At 43.5% G+C, this 24,880-nt stretch overlaps 1 protein-coding gene across 1 annotated transcript in view; it reads left to right on the top strand.

The window, feature by feature from the left end:
• Nucleotides 1-7,600, top strand: part of LOC124032316 (sodium channel protein type 8 subunit alpha-like) — a 126,144-nt gene extending 118,544 nt beyond the window's left edge. The window contains exon 27 of the mRNA XM_046344625.1: nt 4,102-7,600. Within this exon, the coding sequence (XP_046200581.1) occupies nt 4,102-5,252 (1,151 nt within the window). The 3' untranslated portion in view covers nt 5,253-7,600. The remainder of the gene's footprint in view (nt 1-4,101) is intronic.
• Nucleotides 7,601-24,880: the final 17,280 nt, after the last annotated feature.

Genomic DNA, 24,880 nt, shown 5'->3' with positions numbered 1-24,880 from the left:
AAACAGGAATATCACCTGTCAGGCAGTGAGAGCATGCTCCTCAAACAGGAATATCACCTGTCAGGCAGTGAGAGCATGCTCCTCAAACGGGAATATCACCTGTCGGGCAGCAAGAGGCAGGAATATCACCTTTCAGGCAGTGAGAGCATGCTCCTCAAACAGGAATATCACCTGTCAGGCAGTGAGAGCATGCTCCTCAAACAGGAATATCACCTGTCAGGCAGTTAGTGCATGCTCCTCAAACAGGAATATCACCTGTCAGGCAGTGAGAGCATGCTCCTCAAACGGGAATATCACCTGTCGGGCAGCAAGAGGCAGGAATATCACCTTTCAGGCAGTGAGAGCATGCTCCTCAAACAGGAATATCACCTGTCAGGCAGTGAGAGCATGCTCCTCAAACAGGAATATCACCTGTCAGGCAGTGAGAGCATGCTCCTCAAACAGGAATATCACCTGTCAGGCAGTGAGAGCATGCTCCTCAAACAGGAATATCACCTGTCAGGCAGTGAGAGCATGCTCCTCAAACAGGAATATCACCTGTCAGGCAGTGAGAGCATGCTCCTCAAACAGGAATATCACCTGTCAGGCAGTGAGAGCATGCTCCTCAAACAGGAATATCACCTGTCAGGCAGTGAGAGCATGCTCCTCAAACGGGAATATCACCTGTCGGGCAGCAAGAGGCAGGAATATCACCTGTCAGGCAGTGAGAGCATGCTCCTCAAACAGGAATATCACCTGTCAGACAGTGAGAGCATGCTCCTCAAACAAGAATATCACCTGTCAGGCAGTGAGAGCATGCTCCTCAAACAGGAATATCACCTGTCAGGCAGTGAGAGCATGCTCCTCAAACAGGAATATCACCTGTCAGGCAGTGAGAGCATGCTCCTCAAACAAGAATATCACCTGTCGGGCAGTGAACGCATGCTCCTCAAACAAGAATATCACCTGTCAGACAGTGAGAGCATGCTCCTCAAACAAGAATATCACCTGTCAGACAGTGAGAGCATGCTCCTCAAACAGGAATATCACCTGTCGGGCAGCAAGAGGCAGGAATATCACCTTTCAGGCAGTGAGAGCATGCTCCTCAAACAGGAATATCACCTGTCAGACAGTGAGAGCATGCTCCTCAAACAGGAATATCATCTCTCGGGCAGTGAGAGCATGCTCCTCAAACAGGAATATCATCTCTCGGGCAGTGAGAGCATGCTCCTCAAACAGGAATATCATCTGTCGGGCAGTGAGAGCATGCTCCTCAAACAGGAATATCATCTGTCAGGCAGTGAGAGCATGCTCCTCAAACAGGAATATCACCTGTCAGACAGTGAGAGCATGCTCCTCAAACAGGAATATCATCTGTCATGTAGTGAGAGCATGCTCCTCAAATAGTTAATGCGTGGAGTGAAATAAGTGTTCTTTATATTTATTTCTCAAAGCACATGACCCACTATATAACTGAAGTAGCCTACAAAACGGGCTGGTAGGAAAGCACATGACCCACTATATAACTGAAGTAGCCTACAAAACGGGCTGGTAGGAAAGCACATGACCCACTATATAACTGAAGTAGCCTACAAAACGGGCTGGTAGGAAAGCACATGACCCACTATATAACTGATGTAGCCTACAAAACGGACTGGTAGGAAAGCACATGACCCACTATATAACTGAAGTAGCCTACAAAACGGGCTGGTAGGAAAGCACATGACCCACTATATAACTGAAGTAGCCTACAAAATGGCTGGTAGGAAAGCACATGACCCCCTATATAACTGAAGTAGCCTACAAAACGGCTGGTAGGAAAGCACATGACCCACAATATAACTGAAGTAGCCTACAAAACGGGCTGGTAGGAAAGCACATGACCCACTATATAACTGAAGTAGCCTACAAAACGGGCTGGTAGGAAAGCACATGACCCACTATATAACTGAAGTAGCCTACAAAACGGGCTGGTAGGAAAGCACATGACCCACTATATAACTGAAGTAGCCTACAAAATGGCTGGTAGGAAAGCACATGACCCCCTATATAACTGAAGTAGCCTACAAAACGGCTGGTAGGAAAGCACATGACCCACAATATAACTGAAGTAGCCTACAAAACGGGCTGGTAGGAAAGCACATGACCCACTATATAACTGAAGTAGCCTACAAAACGGCTGGTAGGAAAGCACATGACCCACTATATAACTGAAGTAGCCTACAAAACGGCTGGTAGGAAAGTACATGACCCACTATATAACTGAAGTAGCCTACAAAACGGGCTGGTAGGAAAGCACATGACCCACTATATAACTGAAGTAGCCTACAAAACGGGCTGGTAGGAAAGCACATGGCCCACTATATAACTGAAGTAGCCTACAAAACGGGCTGGTAGGAAAGCACATGACCCACTATATAACTGAAGTTGCCTACAAAACGTGCTGGTAGGAAAGCACATGACCCACTATATAACTGAAGTAGCCTACAAAACGGGCTGGTAGGAAAGCACATGACCCACTATATAACTGAAGTAGCCTACAAAACGGGCTGGTAGGAAAGCACATGACCCACTATATAACTGAAGTAGCCTACAAAACGGGCTGGTAGGAAAGCACATGACCCACTATATAACTGAAGTAGCCTACAAAACGGGCTGGTAGGAAAGCACATGACCCACTATATAACTGAAGTAGCCTACAAAACGGGCTGGTAGGAAAGCACATGACCCACTATATAACTGAAGTAGCCTACAAAACGGGCTGGTAGGAAAGCACATGACCCACTATATAACTGAAGTAGCCTACAAAACGGGCTGGTAGGAAAGCACATGACCCACTATATAACTGAAGTAGCCTACAAAACGGGCTGGTAGGAAAGCACATGACCCACTATATAACTGAAGTAGCCTACAAAACGGGCTGGTAGGAAAGCACATGACCCACTATATAACTGAAGTAGCCTACAGAACGGGCTGGTAGGAAAACACATGACCCACTATATAACTGAAGTAGCCTACAAAACGGGCTGGTAGGAAAGCACATGACCCACTATATAACTGAAGTAGCCTACAAAACGGGCTGGTAGGAAAGCACATGACCCACTATATAACTGAAGTAGCCTACAGAACGGGCTGGTAGGAAAACACATGACCCACTATATAACTGAAGTAGCCTACAAAACGGGCTGGTAGGAAAGCACATGACCCACTATATAACTGAAGTAGCCTACAAAACGGGCTGGTAGGAAAGCACATGACCCACTATATAACTGAAGTAGCCTACAAAACAGGCTGGTAGGAAAGCTGGTGCCCTCCATTCGCTATTTGACTGCATACAAATGACATTAATTTCCCTACTGCTCTGTTCCTTCCCATTTGGGCCATTCTACATCTCAGCTAATGTTGCATATAAATAAAGACAAGATTAAATTGAGAATAGTCTGACGGGTGAAAATATGATCACTTGATGAGAGAACAGCTGTGCAGCCTGAGGCAAGGAACAGAGCGCCACTTTCTTGCTAATTTCTCAAATCATCGATAGTCTATAGTCACATTATGCTGCCCCTATATGTTTTGATTCTCAGGTTTGTATCATTGACAATTATAGTTGCCAAATAACTCAAAATCTAGCAGACATATAGGACCTGTTTCAAATGATCACTTTTATGCTCAACATAGCTCCTTAATATGCGCATTCGCATGGAGCATAGATAACATAGTTAAAATAGATAACATAGTTAACATAGATAACATAGCACTACAGTAGGCCAACTCATATTCTGTTCTTCTGAAAAAAAATATTCATATCTTAATGTTTCTTTAGACCTGACTAAAATATATAATGGATGTATTGTGATGGTGTATATTACATGTATTTATTATATGTTTTTAAATGTAGATGTTACAAACGCACCTATCAACGGCTTGTAATGCATGGAGGCCTACAGATGCTAAACATATTTCATGTTGTTAATTAGCAATCAATTACAGTGAGACCGGCAGTCTTTTGCATGACAATAACCGGCTGACAAAATGTCATGACTGCCACAGCCCTAGTTGAGTCATGTCTGCTAACGTTGTTGTCCCTGAGTGTCTTGTCTTCTCCACCCTCTTCCTCCACAGGCATGTTCCTGGCTGACATCATTGAGAAGTACTTCGTATCGCCGACCCTCTTCAGGGTCATCCGATTGGCTCGAATCGGCCGCATCCTGCGTCTGATCAAAGGGGCCAAGGGCATACGGACTTTACTCTTCGCCTTGATGATGTCACTTCCTGCCCTGTTCAACATCGGCCTCCTGCTCTTCCTGGTGATGTTCATCTTCAGCATCTTCGGAATGTCCAACTTCGGCTACGTCAAACACGGGGCCGGGATAGACGACATGTATAACTTTGAGACATTCGGGAACAGCATGATCTGCTTATTCATGATCACCACGTCTGCAGGCTGGGATGGTCTCTTGCTCCCCATCCTCAACTACCCTCCTGACTGCGACTCAACCATGGAGAACCCAGGTGCACCGTCTACAGGCAACTGCGGCAACCCCTCAGTTGGCATATTTTTCTTTGTGATGTATATCATTATTTCCTTCCTTGTCGTAGTCAACATGTACATCGCCATCATCTTAGAGAATTTCAGTGTAGCAACAGAAGAGAGCGCCGACCCGCTCAGTGAAGACGACTTTGAGACGTTCTATGAAATCTGGGAGAAATTTGACCCCGCCGCTTCCCAGTTCATCACCTTCGCAAAGCTGAGTGACTTCGCAGACACCCTGGAGCACCCTCTCCGCATTCCCAAGCCCAACACCATCGAGCTGATCGCCATGGACATGCCCATGGTCAGCGGCGACCGCATCCACTGCCTGGACATCCTGTTTGCCTTCACCAAGCGTGTGCTGGGCGACAGTGGCGAGCTGGACATGCTACGCACGCAGATGGAGGAGCGCTTCGTGCAGGCCAACCCCTCCAAGGTGTCGTACGAGCCCATCACCACGACACTGCGCCGGCGCCAGGAGGACATATCCGCACGTTGCATCCAGAAAGCCTACCGCGCTCACCTCCTCAAACGGGGCTTCATCTGCAAGTGCAGGCCGAAGACCAAGCTGGAGAATGGTGGGACCAACAACGAGGAGAAGAAAGAGAGCACACTCTCCACCGCCTCTCTTCCCTCGTACGACAGCGTGATCAAACCTGACAAGGAGAAACGGGAAGAGAACGAGGGAGAGAGGAGAGAGAGGGAAAGAAATAAAAAAGATGAGCGGGAATCAAAATTTTAGTCAGGGTTCAGTGACTGTCATTATTACAATAATACACACAGCCAGAAGGGACTCTGAGCCCAATAAACAGACAAATGTAGAAAAAATATAATTTGCAAGTTTTAAAAAAATGTACGAAAACTACACATTTTTTTTTACAGACTTCAGTTTAACACAAAATGAAGGATCAAGATTCGGCGTTGGATAGATAGGGTCAGTTGAAGCAAAACACAGATGGCGATGTACATGTTTCCCACGATAAGAATTTAGTTAGGACACCATCATTATCACTAAAGGATTTTACTGCCTGATGATAAATGTCTTCTTTATTTCTTGGAAATAATGTGAGGAAGAACAACGATAATATAAATAATGATCAATAATAACTCAATAATAGTGTGCCCGCCATTGGCATTCTATATATTAAAATATATGTTCAGGATCATCGAAAAGAAGGGAGAAACCTCTGCAAACAAGATGGAGGGAGATTTATTGGCACAATTGAGTCTCTGACTGCCAGTACCCTGTGTGGATGAGCCCCTGCAGCGAAATGTCCACCACTATGGGAGCACCTCAGGAGAGGAACGGGACGGAACCTATGTTACAGAACCTTCTAGAACTGTTCTACTACGCAGTCTGACATGGTCTCAGTAACATCCACTTCCTGCACTGTCGTTCTTTTCAAGTTTTAAATACGAAGAATGAACGTTTAGAGAAAGAAAGAAAACAGAACAGTTTGTGCTGAAAATACTTTTATCTTTACATTATTTGAGCAGCAAAAAAAATGAGAACAAATAACATTTAGCCCATGTCACACTGGTCTCTTTTCATCTTCTCTCGCTTAGTTATACGAACATTATGAAAAATACATTTCATACATGGGCTTTCATACTGTCAGACTGGTTAGGGGGCACAAGTCAGTGTTGAGACTTGGGCTGAAGAAGGGTGGGGACTCGCTCTGACCGACTGAGTCTCAGATAAATTATTGTGCTCGTTCAATGCATAGATAAGACTTGCATGAAGGCATGTTTTCATCAGGAATCATGCATGATGTAATCATAGTCCACGAGACACTAATGGCTCGACCATACGTTTGAGGCAGTCCACTGGACAAATGGTTATGAGAAATAGAACTGGAAAAGGATTGATATATATATGACACATATATGTCTATATATACAATATTGACGGCATCAAGTGGTGTGACCTACCGTTCACTATAATGTTGCTTTTCAACTGCCAGACCGATCTTTTTATGACGCCCATTTGGGATTTTACTTGAGTATGTAGTTACACCCTCAGAGGCAAACCTCTATTCTGGCACATTTATGAAAAACACAAAGTAGAATTTGATTAGATTTTATTCTGAGAGGGACAAGCATAGTTTTTGCTGAGTTCTATCAGGAATATATCTTCAGAATAAGAATGAGGATGCACAGATTTCAAAGACACTTTTCAGACCGTTCTAAAGAAACCTAATCGGGGTCTTATTAAGAGACCCTGGTTTTTACATCAAATGTTTACTACCTTTACCTTTGTTGCTACGGTTACCACCCTTACCTGTGGTCTCCAACAAACTCCCTCTTGTTGTTGTGGCAGTACGAACAGGCAATGTTTGATGCCATATCCTGTATATCCATATCCTGTATATCCATATCCTGTATATCCATATCCTGTATATCCATATCCTGTATATCCATATCCTTCACAGATCAATGTCAGTTAAAATTCTATAATACTCCTCCAATGCTTTGTCTGTCTGCGGACAGGGAAGAGTGAGACATGTATCAGTGGTACTGTAGGGGAGGATGATGGGAAATGTTGAAACAGCTGATATACTGATGCTTCCATAGATCCTTTCTTCTGGTTTTTATTTGATTCACTTCTGTCACTCCGTCAGTTCCCTGTTAGACTATCGTTCACTGTGGCCCAGTGGCACGTCGATAGACACTTTGAGTTTCCAGCTCTGAAATATGTAGATGTCCTCTGTCACTCCATCTGTTCCCTGTTAGACTATCGTTCACTGTGGCCCAGTGGTACGTCGATAGACACTTTGAGTTTCCAGCTCTGAAGTATGCAGATGTCCTCTGATGCAATGCAATCCTTCTCAGAAGAAAGTTTGAATTTCAAGCAGTGAGAATGTATATGGCATAGTAGTTCGTATCCCAGAGAAAAGTCTGCCGATGTTGCTCCTGTAAGTCGCTCTGGATAAAACCGTCTGCTAAATGACTAAAATGTAAATGTAAAATGTAGTTCATCTATAAAGCAGCATAGACACATACAAGTGACATATAAGTACGAGGGTACATAGAGGAGACCATGGAGGGTACATAGAGGGGGCCGTGGGGGTACATAGAGGAGACCATGGAGGGTACATAGAGGAGACCATGGAGGGTACATAGAGGGGGCCGTGGGGGTACATAGAGGGGGCCGTGGGGGTACATAGAGGAGACCATGGAGGGTACATAGAGGAGACCATGGAGGGTACATAGAGGAGACCATGGAGGGTACATAGAGGAGACCATGGAGGGTACATAGAGGGGGCCGTGGGGGTACATAGAGGAGACCATGGAGGATACATAGAGGAGACCATGGAGGGTACATCGAGGAGACCATGGAGGGTACATAGAGGAGGCCATGGAGGGTACATAGAGGAGACCATGGAGGGTACATAGAGGGGGCCGTGGGGGTACATAGAGGAGACCATGGAGGGTACATAGAGGGGCCGTGGGGGGTACATAGAGGAGACCATGGAGGGTACACAGAGGAGACCATGGAGGGTGCATAGAGGGGGCCGTGGGGGTACATAGAGGAGACCATGGAGGGTACATAGAGGGGCCGTGGGGGGTACATAGAGGAGACCATGGAGGGTACATAGAGGAGACCATGGAGGGTACATAGAGGGGCCGTGGGGGTACATAGAGGGGGCCGTGGGGGTACATAGAGGAGACCATGGAGGGTACATAAAGGAGACCAAGGAGGGTACATAGAGGGGGCCGTGGGGGTACATAGAGGAGACCATGGAGGGTACATAGAGGAGACCATGGAGGGTACATAGAGGGGGCCATGGGGGTACATAGAGGGGGCCGTGGGGGTACATAGAGGAGACCATGGAGGGTACATAGAGGGGGCCGTGGGGGTACATAGAGGAGACCATGGAGGGTACATAGAGGAGACCATGGAGGGTACATAGAGGGGGCCATGGGGGTACATAGAGGGGGCCGTGGGGGTACATAGAGGAGACCATGGAGGGTACATAGAGGGGGCCGTGGGGGTACATAGAGGAGACCATGGAGGGTACATAGAGGAGACCATTGGAGGGTACATAGAGGGGGCAGTGGGGGGTACATAGAGGAGACCATGGAGGGTACATAGAAGAGACCATGGAGGGTACATAGAGGGGGCCGTGGGGGGTACATAGAGGAGACCATGGAGGGTACATAGAGGAGACCATGGAGGGTACATAGAGGAGACCATGGAGGGTACATAGAGGGAACCTTGGAGGGTACATAGAGGGAACCATGGAGGGTACATAGAGGAGACCATGGAGGATACATAGAGGAGACCATGGAGGGTACATAGAGGAGACCATGGAGGGTACATAGAGGGAACCGTGGAGGGTACATAGAGGGAACCATGGAGGGTACATAGAGGGAACTATGGAGGGTACATAGAGGGGACCGTGGAGGGTACATAGAGGGAACCATGGAGGGTACATAGAGGGGACCGTGGAGGGTACATAGAGGGGACCATGGAGGGTACCTAGAGCAGCAGGACATGCTCAGCCACTGCTGGCATGATATACATGATGTTTATGATGGCATGATTTTTATGCCTTCAGGAGTGAGTTCTGAAAGTCCCATGTTTGTCAGTATATCATTGCGCTTTGTGGGACCTCTTCAACACTGTGTATAGTGTGTGGATGTTGGACCCAGGCTTGTATCATGTCATGTGCTAGCAGGCTATTATTTGATTGGTCACCTAGCTGTCTGTTTGATAAATGAAGAATCTTCCTGGGGATGTAAGAATGTCAAAGTGACGTGACCCGTCCAACCGTCGTTTCTCACAGATCTTCTCTGTCTCTGCAGAATCAAATTAAATTAGACTTTTATCAGATAGGCCTCGTATGATCAACTCGTATCAAGTCATGATTCATGATTCACAGTAGAATCGTGCCTTTAAGAAAACGTGAGGCAGCTTTGAAGCTACTCAAATGAAACGAGAGCGAGCGCTAGGCTAGGCTGGGCCAAAGAGATGATTTAGATCCCTGTGAGTGACAGGCAGGTGAGACAAGTCGAGACATAACAATAACAGCTCCTCTAAAAGGTCCACACAGGAGTGATGTAATGGTCGTTCATCTATACAAAGAAACAAACAAACGGATGCCTGGTCAGACAACAACATAGTATCTAGGGATGCACCATTGAAGCCATTATGGTGTGTTGAACACTGCCTGTACCCGTACCTGATATCCCCATGTTTGTCTATTATTACTATCTAGAGGTCTGTTTACAATATAAAGACATGTCTACAGATAATGTCCGTCTGCTTGACTGCTGCACACTTAAAACCAAATACATTCCTGATTTGATCGATCAATGACGTTACAACCATAAGAGCAAACTATGCCATCCAGTTTCAGCCCGTGCTCATTTTGGATGTCATGTTTTAGATGAATGATGTATTGATCAGTGAATTTACTTGTAGAAATAAAATCAATAAAAATAAGAAATATACATGTTTGTGCAGTGCGGGCTATGATGACACAATCACTGAAAAAAAATGAACTTTTTAAAAGAAACTATAAATAATGTACTATATTATTTTATTTTATTGGCATGCTTTGTTGTGTTTTTTTGTAAATACTGAATTTGAAAGAGCTACCACTAATAATCTAAAATGAAACAATAACAGTATAGACCGACTTCCAGATATGCCCTTTGCCATATTTGTTCCCTTTGGGATTTTTTGTTGACACTTTTCACTTTGTTGACGGAAAATGAATGAAATATAGATATTATACAATACACAAAGAAATAGACATCTATTCATATATATGTCTATATGTACAGTGCCTTCTGAAATGATTCAGACCCCTTGACTTTTTCCACATATTGTTACGTTACAGCCTTATTCTACAATTGATTACATTGTCGTCCCCCCATCAGTCTACACACAATACCCCATGGTAAAAAAGCAAAAACAGGTTTTTAGAAAATTCGGCTAATTTATTTAAAATAAAAACTTAAATATCACATTTACACAAGTCCTCAGACCCTTTACTCTGTATTTTGTTGAAGCACCTTTGGCAGTGATTACAGCCTTGATTATTTTGGGGTATGATGCTACAAGCTTGGCACACCTGTATTTGGGGAGTTATTCCCATTCTTCTCTGCAGATCCTCTCAAGCTCTGTCAGTTTGGATGAAGAGCGTCGCTGCACAGCTATTTTCAGGTCTCTCCGGAGATGTTCAATCCGTTTCTAGTCCGGGCTCTGGCTGGGACACTCAAGGACATTCAGAGACTTGTCCCGAAGCCACTTCTGCATTGTCTTGGCTGTGTGCTTAGAGTCGTTGTCCTATTGGAAGGTGAACCTTCACCCCACTCTGAGGTCCTGAGCGTTCTGGAGCAGGTTTTCATCAAGGATCTCTCTGTACTTTGCTCCACTCATCTTTCCCTCAATCCTGACTAGTCTCCCTGTCCCTGTCGCTGCTAAACATCCCCCCAGCTGCTGCCACCCCAAGCTACACCTTAGGGATGGTGCCAGAGTTCAATATTGGTTTCATCAGACCAGATAATCCTGTTCCTCATGGTCTGAGAGTCTTTAGGTGCCTTTTGGCAAACTCCAAGCGGGCTGTTATGTGCCTTTTACTGAAGAGTGGTTTCCGTCTGGCCACTCTACCATAAAGGCCTGATTGGTGGAGTGCTGCAAAGATGGTTGTCCTTCTGGAAAGTTCTCCCATCTCCATGGAGGAACTCTCGAGTTCTTGGTCTTCTCCCTGACCAAGGCCCTTCGCCACCGATTGCTCAGTTTGGCCGGGCGGCCTGCTCTAGGAAGATTCTTGGTTGTTCCAAACTTCTTCCATTTAAGAATGGTGGAGGGCACTGTGTTCTTGGGACCTTCAATGCTGCATAATTTTTTTGGTACCCGTCCCCAGATCTGTGCCTTGACACAATCCTGTCTCTCTACGGACAATTTATTTGACTTTGTAGCTTGGTTTTTGCTCTGTCAACTGTGGGACCTTATGTAGACAGGTGTGTGCCTTTCCAAATCATGTCAAATCAATTTATTTTACCACAGGTGGACTCCAATCAAGTTGTAGAAACATCTCAAAGATGATCAATGGAAACAGGATGCACCTGAGCTCAACTTCGAGTCTCATAGCAAAGGGTCTGAGTACTTATGTAAATAAGGTATTTTTTAATTTTTTTATAAATGTGCAAAAATGTCTAAGAACCTGTTTTCGCTTTGACATTATGGGGTATTATGTGTAGATTGCTGATTTGTTATATATTTTTTTATTATTATCCATTTTAGAATAAGGCTGTAACAAAATGTGGAAAAAGTCAAGGGATCTGAATACTTTCCGAAAGCGCTGTATATACATATTACAAAATAACACTGTTTGTTTGTCACATTTGATTGATGTGTAACACGTTCCGTCTAAAACTGGTTGGTTTTCAGCACCCTACTGTATGTGTTGGGAAATAGCTGATACATAGTCACTGGAGCTGCTGACATGGATTGTAGTCTGATATAACCATGATGATGAGAGGTTTATGCTACCAGCACATTTCCCACTGTTTTCTGCAAACTTGTCAAACTTTTTTCAACTGCAATCAATAAACAAACACACACATACACATTCACACAGACACACAGCAATTCAACCTGACTAATCAGTCATTTGTCCCAATTAGATAGTCCGTTGGGTGTGACTGCCTCTTCCAGTGAAGTTGGTGTCTATCCCAACCAAGACCTAGTGTCTACTCATACATCCACAAGGCCTAAAAGACCTAGTGTCTACTCATACATCCACAAGGCCTAAAAGACCTAGTGTCTACTCATACATCCACAAGGCCTAAAAGACCTAGTATCATATATCCACAAGGCCAAAAGATCTGGTATCCAATGATCCTATTGCCTAAAATACCCATAAATACATACATCCACAAGGCCTAAAAGACCCAATCTACTCATACATCCACAAGGCCTAAAAGACCTAGGATCTACCCATAAATCCACAAGGCCTAAAAGGTCTGTATCCAATTAATCTATCTATAGATATATCTACTAAAAGAATCTATAGATACACATGGAATACCTGGTATCTACCCATACATCCAAGTCCTAAAATACCTAGGATCTACCCATACATCCACAAGGCCTAAAAGACCTAGTATCTACCCATACATCCAAGGCCTAGAATACCTAGTATCTACCCATACATCCAAGGCCTAAAATACCTAGGATCTACCCATACATCCACAAGGCCTAAAAGACCTAGTATCTATAGATACATCCAAGGCCTAGAATACCTAGTATCTACCCATACATCCACAAGGCCTAAAAGACCTAGTATCTACCCATACATCCAAGGCCTAAAAGACCTAGTATCTACCCATACATCCAGCTAAAAGGTCTGGTCCAATCAATATATCTACCCATACATCTCTACCCATAAATACATCCAAGCCTAAAAGACCTAGTATCTACCCATACATCCAAGGCCTAAAATACCTAGTATCTACCCATAATCTAAGCCTAAAAGACGGTATCTATAGATACATCCAAATAAAATACCTAGGATCTACCCATCATCTACCCATAAATACAGCCATCCACAAGGCATATTGGCCAATACTGTAATCTATCTCACACTCTAGGATCCATAAATCTATCCACATACACAAGATCTGGTCCAATTAATCTATTGCTCTCTCTACCCATAAATACAGCCACACGGTCTGGTCCAATCAATCTATCTCTCTCTCTACCCATAAATACAGCCACATGGTCTGGTCCAATCAATCTATCTCTCTCTCTACCCATAAATACAGCCACACGGTCTGGTCCAATCAATCTATCTCTCTCTCTACCCATAAATACAGCCACACGGTCTGGTCCAATCAATCTATCTCTCTCTCTACCCATAAATACAGCCACACGGTCTGGTCCAATCAATCTATCTCTCTATCTACCCATAAATACAGCCACACGGTCTGGTCCAATCAATATATCTCTCTATCTACCCATAAATACAGCCACACGGTCTGGTCCAATCAATATATCTCTCTATCTACCCATAAATACAGCCACACGGTCTGGTCCAATAAATCTATCTCTCTATCTACCCATAAATACAGCCACACGGTCTGGTCCAATCAATCTCTCTCTAGCCATATATACAGCCACACAGTCTGGTAGGTCTAACTACCCATCTCCATCCATACATCCATACAGCCACACCATATCAATGCAATTACAGTTCAACACTTCAATGTCTGATACTCTGTGCTTCAAACATCTCTCACCTTTACTTTGAACTGTATGTTTCTAATCTAGTGTTATAACTCCACTCATTGGCATGTGCCCGTTTCAGCTTTTTCAGTGTTTTATTTGGAAGATGATGATACCACACTTAAATGTTCAAAACTGTGGAAGGAGGGAATGGGGTGGGGTGTGTGGTGTGCGTTGGTGGGGGGGTTTGGGGGTGGGGGGCTAATTTGAAAAGAATGAAGGACAACGTATTTCAGGGACTCGAGGCTACCAAACAGCATTCTTTGTCCATTCGATACAATGAGAGAGGTCAGAACTAATACTGCCGGGGATCAGATTATCTTAACAACTATTAACAAATACCTGCCCTCTTCTCTTCATCCTCTAGATAGACTTTTGATGTTACCTTACAAAACAGAAGTCCAACTCAAAACAGCAATCCAACTCAAAACAGCAATTTAACTCAAAACAGCAATCCAACTCAAAACAGCAATCCAACTCAAAACAGCAATCCAACTCAAAACAGCAATTCAACTCAAAACAGCAATCCAACTCAAAACAGCAATTCAACTCAAAACAGCAATCCAACTCAAAACAGCAATCCAACTCAAAACAGCAATCCAACTCAAAACAGCAATTCAACTCAAAACAGCAATCCAACTCAAAACAGCAATCCAACTCAAAACAGCAATTCAACTCAAAACAGCAATCCAACTCAAAACAGCAGTTCATGTGTGTTACTTTGTGAAAAAGCAGCTTGCCCTCTATATCTCTGTTCTTTCCATCTGAAATTTATTTTTGTATCAATATTAAATTAATGAAATAATGGGGACTCTTTTTTTTTAGCATGGATTTATTATATACTTTTAAAAATGTTTTGCTGAAATTTTTTTTGGAAAGTGCTTTTCAAACTGTCGTTTATCATTTCAACGCTGTGATATTAAAGATACATACAGTATGGTGTTAGTGATACACAACCATTTGGGCTCTTAGTAAGAACTCATGAAAGATTGTCTTCATTTCAACACAAACATTTGTATGACCAATAAAGCAGCCTTCCAGTTACAAGTTGTATTGTCTCTTGGTTCTTTTAACTGGAGATCAGGATTCACAACATCTCTTCTGTGGGAAGACTTCTACACTATTGTGATGTATTTAATCAATGGGTTGATATTCTGAATATTTCAGCTTTTGGTGCAAATTTGAATATGAATGTATTTTTATAACTATTTTTTAGACTTTACGATGTGACAGGAACGATAGACTAGCACTTAGAATTAGTAAATGGAATTTCATTCTAATTCAATGCCCTGCACTCTATCACCCTTCTGTGTGAATTAGCCCATACACTCCTGTGGATGTTATTAGCGTAGGACAACAACACAGGACATGGAGCTAGGTGTGGTATACAGTAGCATAGTAGCTAACAGTCCTTTGACTTTCAGCCAGCCCTTTGAAATGTATTGAATTTGTTAACATCCCCCAACAGCTATACGACCAAAGACCACTATGTTTGTGAGTCCATCTGTACAGACATGATGATGCTTCTCTCTGTGGTTCACTGTAAAGAAGCAGTGAGTAGATACTGTAGCCCAATGGTCCGGGATTGTTATCACCCCCCCCCCCCCTCAAATGGCACCGTAGCTATTCCCAATATAGTGCACTACTTTAGACCAGGGCTCAGCACCCTATTCCCTATATAGTGCACTACACTACTTTAGACCAGGGCTCAGCACCCTATGCCCTATATAGTGCACTACAGTACTTTTGTCCAGGACTCAGCACCCTACTCCCTATATAAAAGTAGTGCACTATAAAGGGAGTAGTGTGCCATTTGGGATGTGATCTGTGTGGATATGTTGACCGGGAAGTTTCTCTCATCGCCTGAAGGAAGCGGGGAAATACATTTAGGAGGAGATGAAGGATGATGATGATGGGGTTGTATGCGTCTGATGTAGAAGAGTTAACATCCACACAGACAGTACAGGGCTATTATGCAGGTAGCCTATCAGGCAGCCCAGCGGTTGGGTCAGTAACCGAAAGGAAGCTGATTCGATTACCCGAGCCAACAAGTTAAAAATGTGTTGATGTGCCCTGAGCAAGGCATTTAACACTAATTTACTCCAGGGGTGCTGTACTATTATGGCTGACCCTGTAAAACAACACATTACACTGCACCTATCCAGTATATGTGAGAATACAACATATTTTATTCAATTGTTTAATTGACTCTTTACTAGGACATTACTGTAGCGCTGGGACATTAGAATAGCACTGGGACATTAGAATAGAACTGGGACATTAGAATGTCACTGGGACATTAGAACAGCACTGGGACATTAGAATAGAACTGGGACATTAGAATGTCACTGGGACATTAGAACAGCACTGGGACATTAGAATAGAACTGGGACATTAGAATGTCACTGGGACATTAGAACAGCACTGGGACATTAGAATAGCACTGGGACATTAGAATACCACTGGGACATTAGAATGTCACTGGGACATTAGAATAGCACTGGGACATTAGAATAGCACTGGGACATTAGAATAGCACTGGGACATTAGAAATGCACTGGGACATTACTTTAGCACTGGGACATTACTGTAGCACTGGGACATTATAATATCACTTGGACATTAGAATGGCATTTGGGCATTAGATTAGCACTGGGACATTAGAATGTCACTGGGACATTAGAATAGCACTGGGACATTAGATTAGCACTGGGACATTAGAACAGCACTGGGACATTACTGTAGCACTGGGACATTAGTGTAGCACTGGGACATTACTGTAGCACTGGGACATTAGAATAGCACTGGGACATTAGATTAGCACTGGGACATTACTGTAGCACTGGGACATTAGAACAGCACTGGGACATTACTGTAGCACTGGGACATTACTGTAGCACTAGGACATTAGATTACCACTGGGACATTAGATTAGCACTGGGACATTAGAATAGCACTGGGACATTACTGTAGCACTAGGACATTAGATTACCACTGGGACATTAGATTAGCACTGGGACATTAGAATAGCACTGGGACATTAGATTAGCACTGGGACATTAGAACAGCACTGGGACATTACTGTAGCACTGGGACATTACTGTAGCACTGGGACATTACTGTAGCACTGGGACATTACTGTAGCACTAGGACATTAGATTACCACTGGGACATTAGAATAGCACTGGGACATTAGAATAGCACTGGGACATTAGATTAGCACTGGGACATTAGAATAGCACTGGGACATTACCACCGCACTGGGACATTAGAATAGCACTGGGACATTACCACCGCACTGGGACATTATAATAGCACTGGGACATTACTGTTGCACTCGGACATTAGAATAGCACTGGGACATTAGAATAGCACTGGGATATTAGAATAGCAATGGGACATTAGAACTGCACTGGGACATTAGAACACCACTAGGACATTAGAATAACATTTGGGCATTAGATTAGCACTGGGACATTAGAATAGCACTGGCACATTAGAATAGCACTGGGACATTACTTTAGCACTGGGACATTTTTTTAGCACTGGGACATTAGATTAGCACTGGGACATTAGAAATGCACTGGGACATTACTTTAGCACTGGGACATTACTGTAGCACTGGGACATTATAATATCACTTGGACATTAGAATGGCATTTGGGCATTAGATTAGCACTGGTACATTAGAATAGCACTGGTACATTAGAATAGCACTGGGACATTAGAATAGCACTGGGACATTAGAATAGCACTGGGACATTAGAATAGCACTGGGACATTAGAATGGCACTGGGACATTAGAATAGCACTGGGACATTAGAATAGCACTGGGACATTAGAATAGCACTGGGACATTAGATTAGCACTGGGACATTAGAATTTCACTGGGACATTAGAATAGCACTGGGACATTAGATTAGCACTGGGACATTAGAATAGCACTGGGACATTAGAATAGCACTGGGAGATTAGAACAGCACTGGGACATTGCTATAGCACTGGGATATTAGAATAGCACTGGGACATTAGAATTTCACTGGGACATTAGAATAGCACTGGGACATTAGAACAGCACTGGGACATTAGAATAGCACTGGGACATTAGAACACCACTAGGACATTAGAATAGCACTGGGACATTAGAATACCACTAGGACATAAGAATAGCACTGGGACATTAGAACACCACTAGGACATTAGAATAGCACTGGGACATTAGAACACCACTAGGACATTAGAATAGCACTGGGACATTAGAACACCACTAGGACATTAGAATAGCACTGGGACATTAGAATTTCACTGGGACATTAGAATAGCACTGGGACATTAGAATAGCACTGGGACATTAGAACAGCACTGGGACATTAGAAAAGTACTGGGACATTAGAACAGCACTGGGACATTAGAACACCACTAGGACATTAGAATAACATTTGGGCATTAGATTAGCACTGGGACATTAGAACAGCACTGGGACATTAGAAAAGCACTGGGACATTAGAACAGCACTGGGACATTAGAATAGCACTGGGACATTAGAATAGCACTGGGACATTAGAATAACATTTGGGCATTAGATTAGCACTGGGACATTAGAACAGCACTGGGACATTAGAATAACATTTGGGCATTAGATTAGCACTGGGACATTAGAACAGCACTGGGACATTAGAACAGCACTGGGACATTAGAACAGCACTGGGACATTAGAATAGCACTGGGACATTAGAACAGCACTGGGACATTAGAATAGCACTGGGACATTAGAACAGCACTGGGACATTAGAAAAGCACTGGGACATTAGAACAGCACTGGGACATTAGAACACCACTGGGACATTAGAATAGCACTGGGACATTAGATTAGCACTGGGACATTAGAATAGCACTGGCACATTAGATTAGCACTGGGACATTAGAAAAGCACTGGGACATTAGAACAGCACTGGGACATTAGAACACCACTAGGACATTAGAATAACATTTGGGCATTCGATTAGCACTGGGACATTAGAATAGCACTGGCACATTAGAATAGCACTGGGACATTAGAATAGCACTGGGACATTACTTTAGCACTGGGACATTAGATTAGCACTGGGACATTAGAAATGCACTGGGACATTACTTTAGCACTGGGACATTACTGCAGCACTGGGACAGTAGAATAGCACTGGGACATTAGAACAGCACTGGGACATTAGAATAGCACTGGGACATTAGAATAGCACTGGGACATTAGAACAGCACTGGGACATTAGAATAGCACTGGGACATTAGAATAGCACTGGGACATTAGAATAGCACTGGGACATTAGAATAGCACTGGGACATTAGAACAGCACTGGGACATTAGAATAGCACTGGGACATTACTTTAGCACTGGGACATTACTGCAGCACTGGGACAGTAGAATAGCACTGGGACATTAGAACAGCACTGGGACATTAGAATAGCACTGGCACATTAGAATAGCACTGGCACATTAGAATACCACTGGGACATTAGAACAGCACTGGGACATTAGAAAAGCACTGGGACATTAGAACAGCACTGGGACATTAGAACACCACTAGGACATTAGAATAACATTTGGGCATTAGATTAGCACTGGGACATTAGAATAGCACTGGCACATTAGAATAGCACTGGGACATTAGAATAGCACTGGGACATTAGAATAGCACTGGGACATTACTTTAGCACTGGGACATTAGATTAGCACTAGGACATTAGAAATGCACTGGGACATTACTTTAGCACTGGGACATTACTGCAGCACTGGGACATTAGAATAGCACTGGGACATTAGAACAGCACTGGGACATTAGAATAGCACTGGGACATTAGAACACCACAAGGACATTAGAATAGCATTTGGGCATTAAATTAGCACTGGGACATTAGAATAGCACTGGGACATTAGAATAGCACTGGGCCATTACTGTAGCACTGGGACATTAGAATAGCACTGGGACATTAGAATAGCACTGGGACATTAGAATAGAACTGGGACATTAGAATAGCACTGAGACATTAGAATTTCACTGGGACATTAGAATAGCCCTGGGACATTACCACCGCACTGGGACATTAGAATAGCACTGGGACATTAGAATAGCACTGGGACATTAGAATAGCACTGTGGCCTGCTCGCCTCCCTACCACTGAGGAAGTATAGTTCCCGCTCAGCCCAGTCAAAACTGTCCGCTGCTCTGGCCCCCCAATGGTGGAACAAACTCCCTCACGACGCCAGGACAGCGGAGTCAATCACCACCTTCCGGAGACACCTGAAACCCCACCTCTTTAAGGAATACCTAGGATAGGATAAAGTATTCCTTCTCTCCCCCCCCCTTAAAAGATTTAGATGCACTATTGTAAAGTGGCTGCTCCACTGGATGTCATAAGGTGAACGCACCAATTTGTAAGTCGCTCTGGATAAGAGCGTCTGCTAAATGACTTAAATGTAAATGTAAATGTAAGCACTGGGACATTACTTTAGCACTGGGACATTACTGTAGCACTGGGACATTATAATATCACTTGGACATTAGAATAGCATTTGGGCATTAGATTAGCACTAGGGCATTACTATAGCACTGGGACATTAGAATGGCACTGGGACATTAGAATAGCACTGGGACATTAGAATAGCACTGGGACATTACTGTAGCACTGGGACATTAGATTAGCACTGGGAGATTAGAACAGCACTGGGACATTGTAATAGCACTGGGACATTGCTATAGCACTGGGACATTAGAATAGCACTGGGACATTAGAATTTCACTGGGACATTAGAATTTCACTGGGACATTAGAATACCACTGGGACATTAGAATAGCACTGGGACATTAGAATAGCACTGGGACATTAGAATTTCACTGGGACATTAGAATACCACTGGGACATTAGAATTTCACTGGGACATTAGAATACCACTGGGACATTAGAACAGCACTGGGACATTAGAATACCACTGGGACATTAGCATTTCACTGGGACATTAGAATTTCACTGGGACATTAGAATACCACTGGGACATTAGAACAGCACTAGGACATTAGAATAGCACTGGGACATTAGAATAGCACTGGGACATTAGAACAGCACTGGGACATTAGAACAGCACTGGGACATTAGAATAGCACTGGGACATTAGAACAGCACTGGGACATTAGAACAGCACTGGGACATTAGAACAGCACTGGGACATTAGAACAGCACTGGGACATTAGAATAACATTTGGGCATTAGATTAGCACTGGGACATTAGAACAGCACTGGGACATTAGAACACCACTAGGACATTAGAATAACATTTGGGCATTAGATTAGCACTGGGACATTAGAATAGCATTGGCACATTAGAATAGCACTGGGACATTAGAATAGCACTGGGACATTACTTTAGCACTGGGACATTAGATTAGCACTGGGACATTAGAAATGCACTGGGACATTACTTTAGCACTGGGACATTACTGTAGCACTGGGACATTATAATATCACTTGGACATTAGAATGGTATTTGGGCATTAGATTAGCACTGGGGCATTAGAATGGCACTGGGACATTAGAATACCACTGGGACATTAGAATAGCACTGGGACATTAGATTAGCACTGGGAGATTAGATTAGCACTGGGAGATTAGATTAGCACTGGGACATTAGAATAGCACTGGGACATTAGATTAGCACTGGGAGATTAGATTAGCACTGGGACATTAGATTAGCACTGGGACATTATAACAGCACTGGGACATTAGAATAGCATTTGGGCATTAGATTAGCACTGGGACATTAGAATAGCACTGGCACATTAGAATAGCACTGGGACATTAGAATAGCACTGGGACATTACTTTAGCACTGGGACATTAGATTAGCACTGGGACATTAGAAATGCACTGGGACATTACTTTAGCACTGGGACATTACTGCAGCACTGGGACATTAGAATAGCACTGGGACATTAGAACAGCACTGGGACATTAGAATAGCACTTGGACATTAGAACACCACAAGGACATTAGAATAGCATTTGGGCATTAGATTAGCACTGGGACATTAGAATAGCACTGGGACATTAGAATAGCACTGAGACATTAGAATTTCACTGGGACATTAGAATAGCACTGGGACATTAGAATAGCACCGGGACATTAGAACAGCACTGGGACATTAGAATACCACTGGGACATTAGAATAGCACTGGGACATTAGAATAGCACCGGGACATTAGAATAGCACTGGGACATTAGAATAGCACCGGGACATTAGAATAGCACTGGGACATTAGAATACCACTGGGACATTAGAATAGCACTGGGACATTAGAACAGCACTGGGACATTAGAATAGCACCGGGACATTAGAATAGCACTGGGTCATTAGAATCGCACTGGGACATTACCACAACACTGGGACATTAGAATAGCACTGGGACATTAGATTAGCACTGGGACATTAGATTAGCACTGGGACATTAGAATAGCACTGGGACATTAGAATGTCACTGTGACATTAGAATAGTACTGGGACATTAGAATAGCACTGGGACATTAGATTAGCACTGGGACATTAGAATAGCACTGGGACATTAGATTAGCACTGGGGCATTTCTATAGCACTGGGACATTAGAATAGCACTGGGACATTAGAATAGCACTGGGACATTAGAATAGCACTGGGACATTAGAATAGCACTGGGACATTAGAATAGCACTGGGACATTAGATTAGCACTGGGGCATTTCTATAGCACTGGGACATTAGAATAGCACTGGGACATTAGAATAGCACTGGGACATTAGATTAGCACTGGGACATTAGAATAGCACTGGGACATTAGAATAGCACTGGGACATTAGAATAGCACTGGGACATTAGAATAGCACTGGGACATTAGAATAGCACTGGGACATTAGAATAGCACTGGGACATTAGAATAGTACTGGGACATTAGAATAGCACTGGGACATTAGATTAGCACTGGGGCATTTCTATAGCACTGGGACATTAGAATAGCACTGGGACATTAGAATAGCACTGGGACATTAGATTAGCACTGGGACATTAGATTAGCACTGGGGCATTTCTATAGCACTGGGACATTAGAATAGCACTGGGACATTAGAATAGCACTGGGACATTAGAATAGCACTAGGACATTAGAATAGTACTGGGACATTAGAATATCACCAGGACATTAGAATAGCACTGGGACATTAGAATAGCACTGGGACATTAGAATAGCACTGGGACATTAGAAAAGCACTGGGACATTAGATTATGTCATGCCTGGCCATGCAGTCATGAGTTAACAGGGAGTACAGGATGGGACTGAGCAGCACCACTGAGTGGCCCCAGTGTTGAGGATAAGCATGGTAGATGTGTTGTTACCTACCCTTACCACCTGGGTCGGCCTGTCAGAAAGTCCAGTATCCAGTTGCAGAAGGAGGTGTTTAGTCCCAGGGTCCTTAATTTATTGATGAGCTTTCAGGGCACTATGGTGTTGAATGCTGAGCTGTAGTCAATGAACAGCATTCTCACATAGGTGTTCCTTTTGTCCAGGTTCGGAAAGGTCAGTGTTGAGTGCAATTGAGATTGTATCGTCTGTGGGTCTGTTGGGACCGTACGCAAATTGGAGTGGGTCTAGGGTTACCTTAGTGTTCTTGGGCACAGGGTCTATGGTGGCCTGCTTGAAACATGTTGGTATTACAGACTCAGTCAGGAATAGGTTGAAAATGTCAGTGAAGACACTTGACAGTTGCTCAGCGCATGCTCGGAGTACAAGTCCTGGTAATCTTTCTGGCCCTGCAGCCTTGTGAATGTTGACCTGTTAAAAGGGTTTACTCATATTTGCTACAGAGAGCATGATCACACAGTCATCCGGAACAGCTGATCCTCTCATGCATGTTTTAGTGTTACTTGCCTCGAAGCGAGCATAGAAGTAATTTAACTCACCTGGAAGGCTCCTGTCACTGGTCACTGTGCTTCCCTTTATACTCTGCAATAGTTTACAAGCCCTGCCACATCCGACGAGCGTCGGAGCCGGTGTAGTACAATTCAATCTCAGTCCTGTATTGACGCTTTGCCTGCTTGATGGTTTGTCAGAGGGTATAGCGGGATTTCTTATAAGCTTCCGGGTTAGAGTCCCGCTCCTTGAAAGTGGCAGCTCTACCCTTAGCTCAGTGCGGATATTGCCTGTAATCTATGGCTTCTGTTTGGGGTATGTACGTATGGTCACTGTGGGGACGACGTCATCGATGCACTTATTGATGAAGCCAGTGACAGATGTGGTGTACTCCTCAATGCCATCGGAGGAATCCCAGAACATATTCCAGTTTGTGCTAGCAAAACAGTCCTGTAGTTTAGCATCTGCTTCATCTGACCATTTTTTTTTGACAAGTCACTGGTGCTTCCTGCTTTAGTTTTTACTTGTAAGCAGAAGTCAGGAGGATAGAATTATGGTCAGATTTGCCAAATGGAGGGAGAGCTTTGTACGTGTCTCTGTGTGTTGAGTATAGATAGAGTTTTTATTCCCTCTGGTTGCACATTTAACATGCTGGTAGAAATGAGGTAAAACGTATTTAAGTTTTTCTGCATTGAAGTCCCCTGCAACTAGGAGCGTCGCCTCTGGATGAATGTGTTCCTGTTTGCTTATGGCCGTATACAGCAGACTTTGTTGAAATTATTCAGCTTTATTCCATAAACACAGATTCAGTTCCTAATTTCATGCTCCAAATTAAATACCTCTCACAGTAAATATTTACATTTTCATAGTGCATTATCATCATCCAATATAAACCCTTATTTTAATTTATACAGATGTATACAAACATTTTAGAATGCTCTATCTCTGACCAAACTGTCCTTCCAATTGGATTGATGCGGATTCTGCGGACCTATTTGAAAACCAAAATGGTAACATGGCTTTAAATGAAGAGTTACCGTAAGTTGTTAGACCTGAGATTTACGTTCTGTGGCATTCCAAACTCCATTTCTGTTATTATTTTCATGTTCATATTTCAGGTGATCAACTCCTTGCTGTATAAAATCAGAGCAGCCTGTTCGCACAGAGTGCTCAGCCTACAATACAATTCAGAAATAATGTCCAGG

The sequence above is a fragment of the Oncorhynchus gorbuscha genome, linkage group LG03 (assembly GCF_021184085.1).
Source record: "Oncorhynchus gorbuscha isolate QuinsamMale2020 ecotype Even-year linkage group LG03, OgorEven_v1.0, whole genome shotgun sequence".
Lineage (NCBI taxonomy): Eukaryota > Metazoa > Chordata > Actinopteri > Salmoniformes > Salmonidae > Oncorhynchus > Oncorhynchus gorbuscha.
The sequence above is the reverse complement of the archived record's forward strand: the minus strand, read 5'-3'. Positions and strand labels throughout refer to the sequence as shown.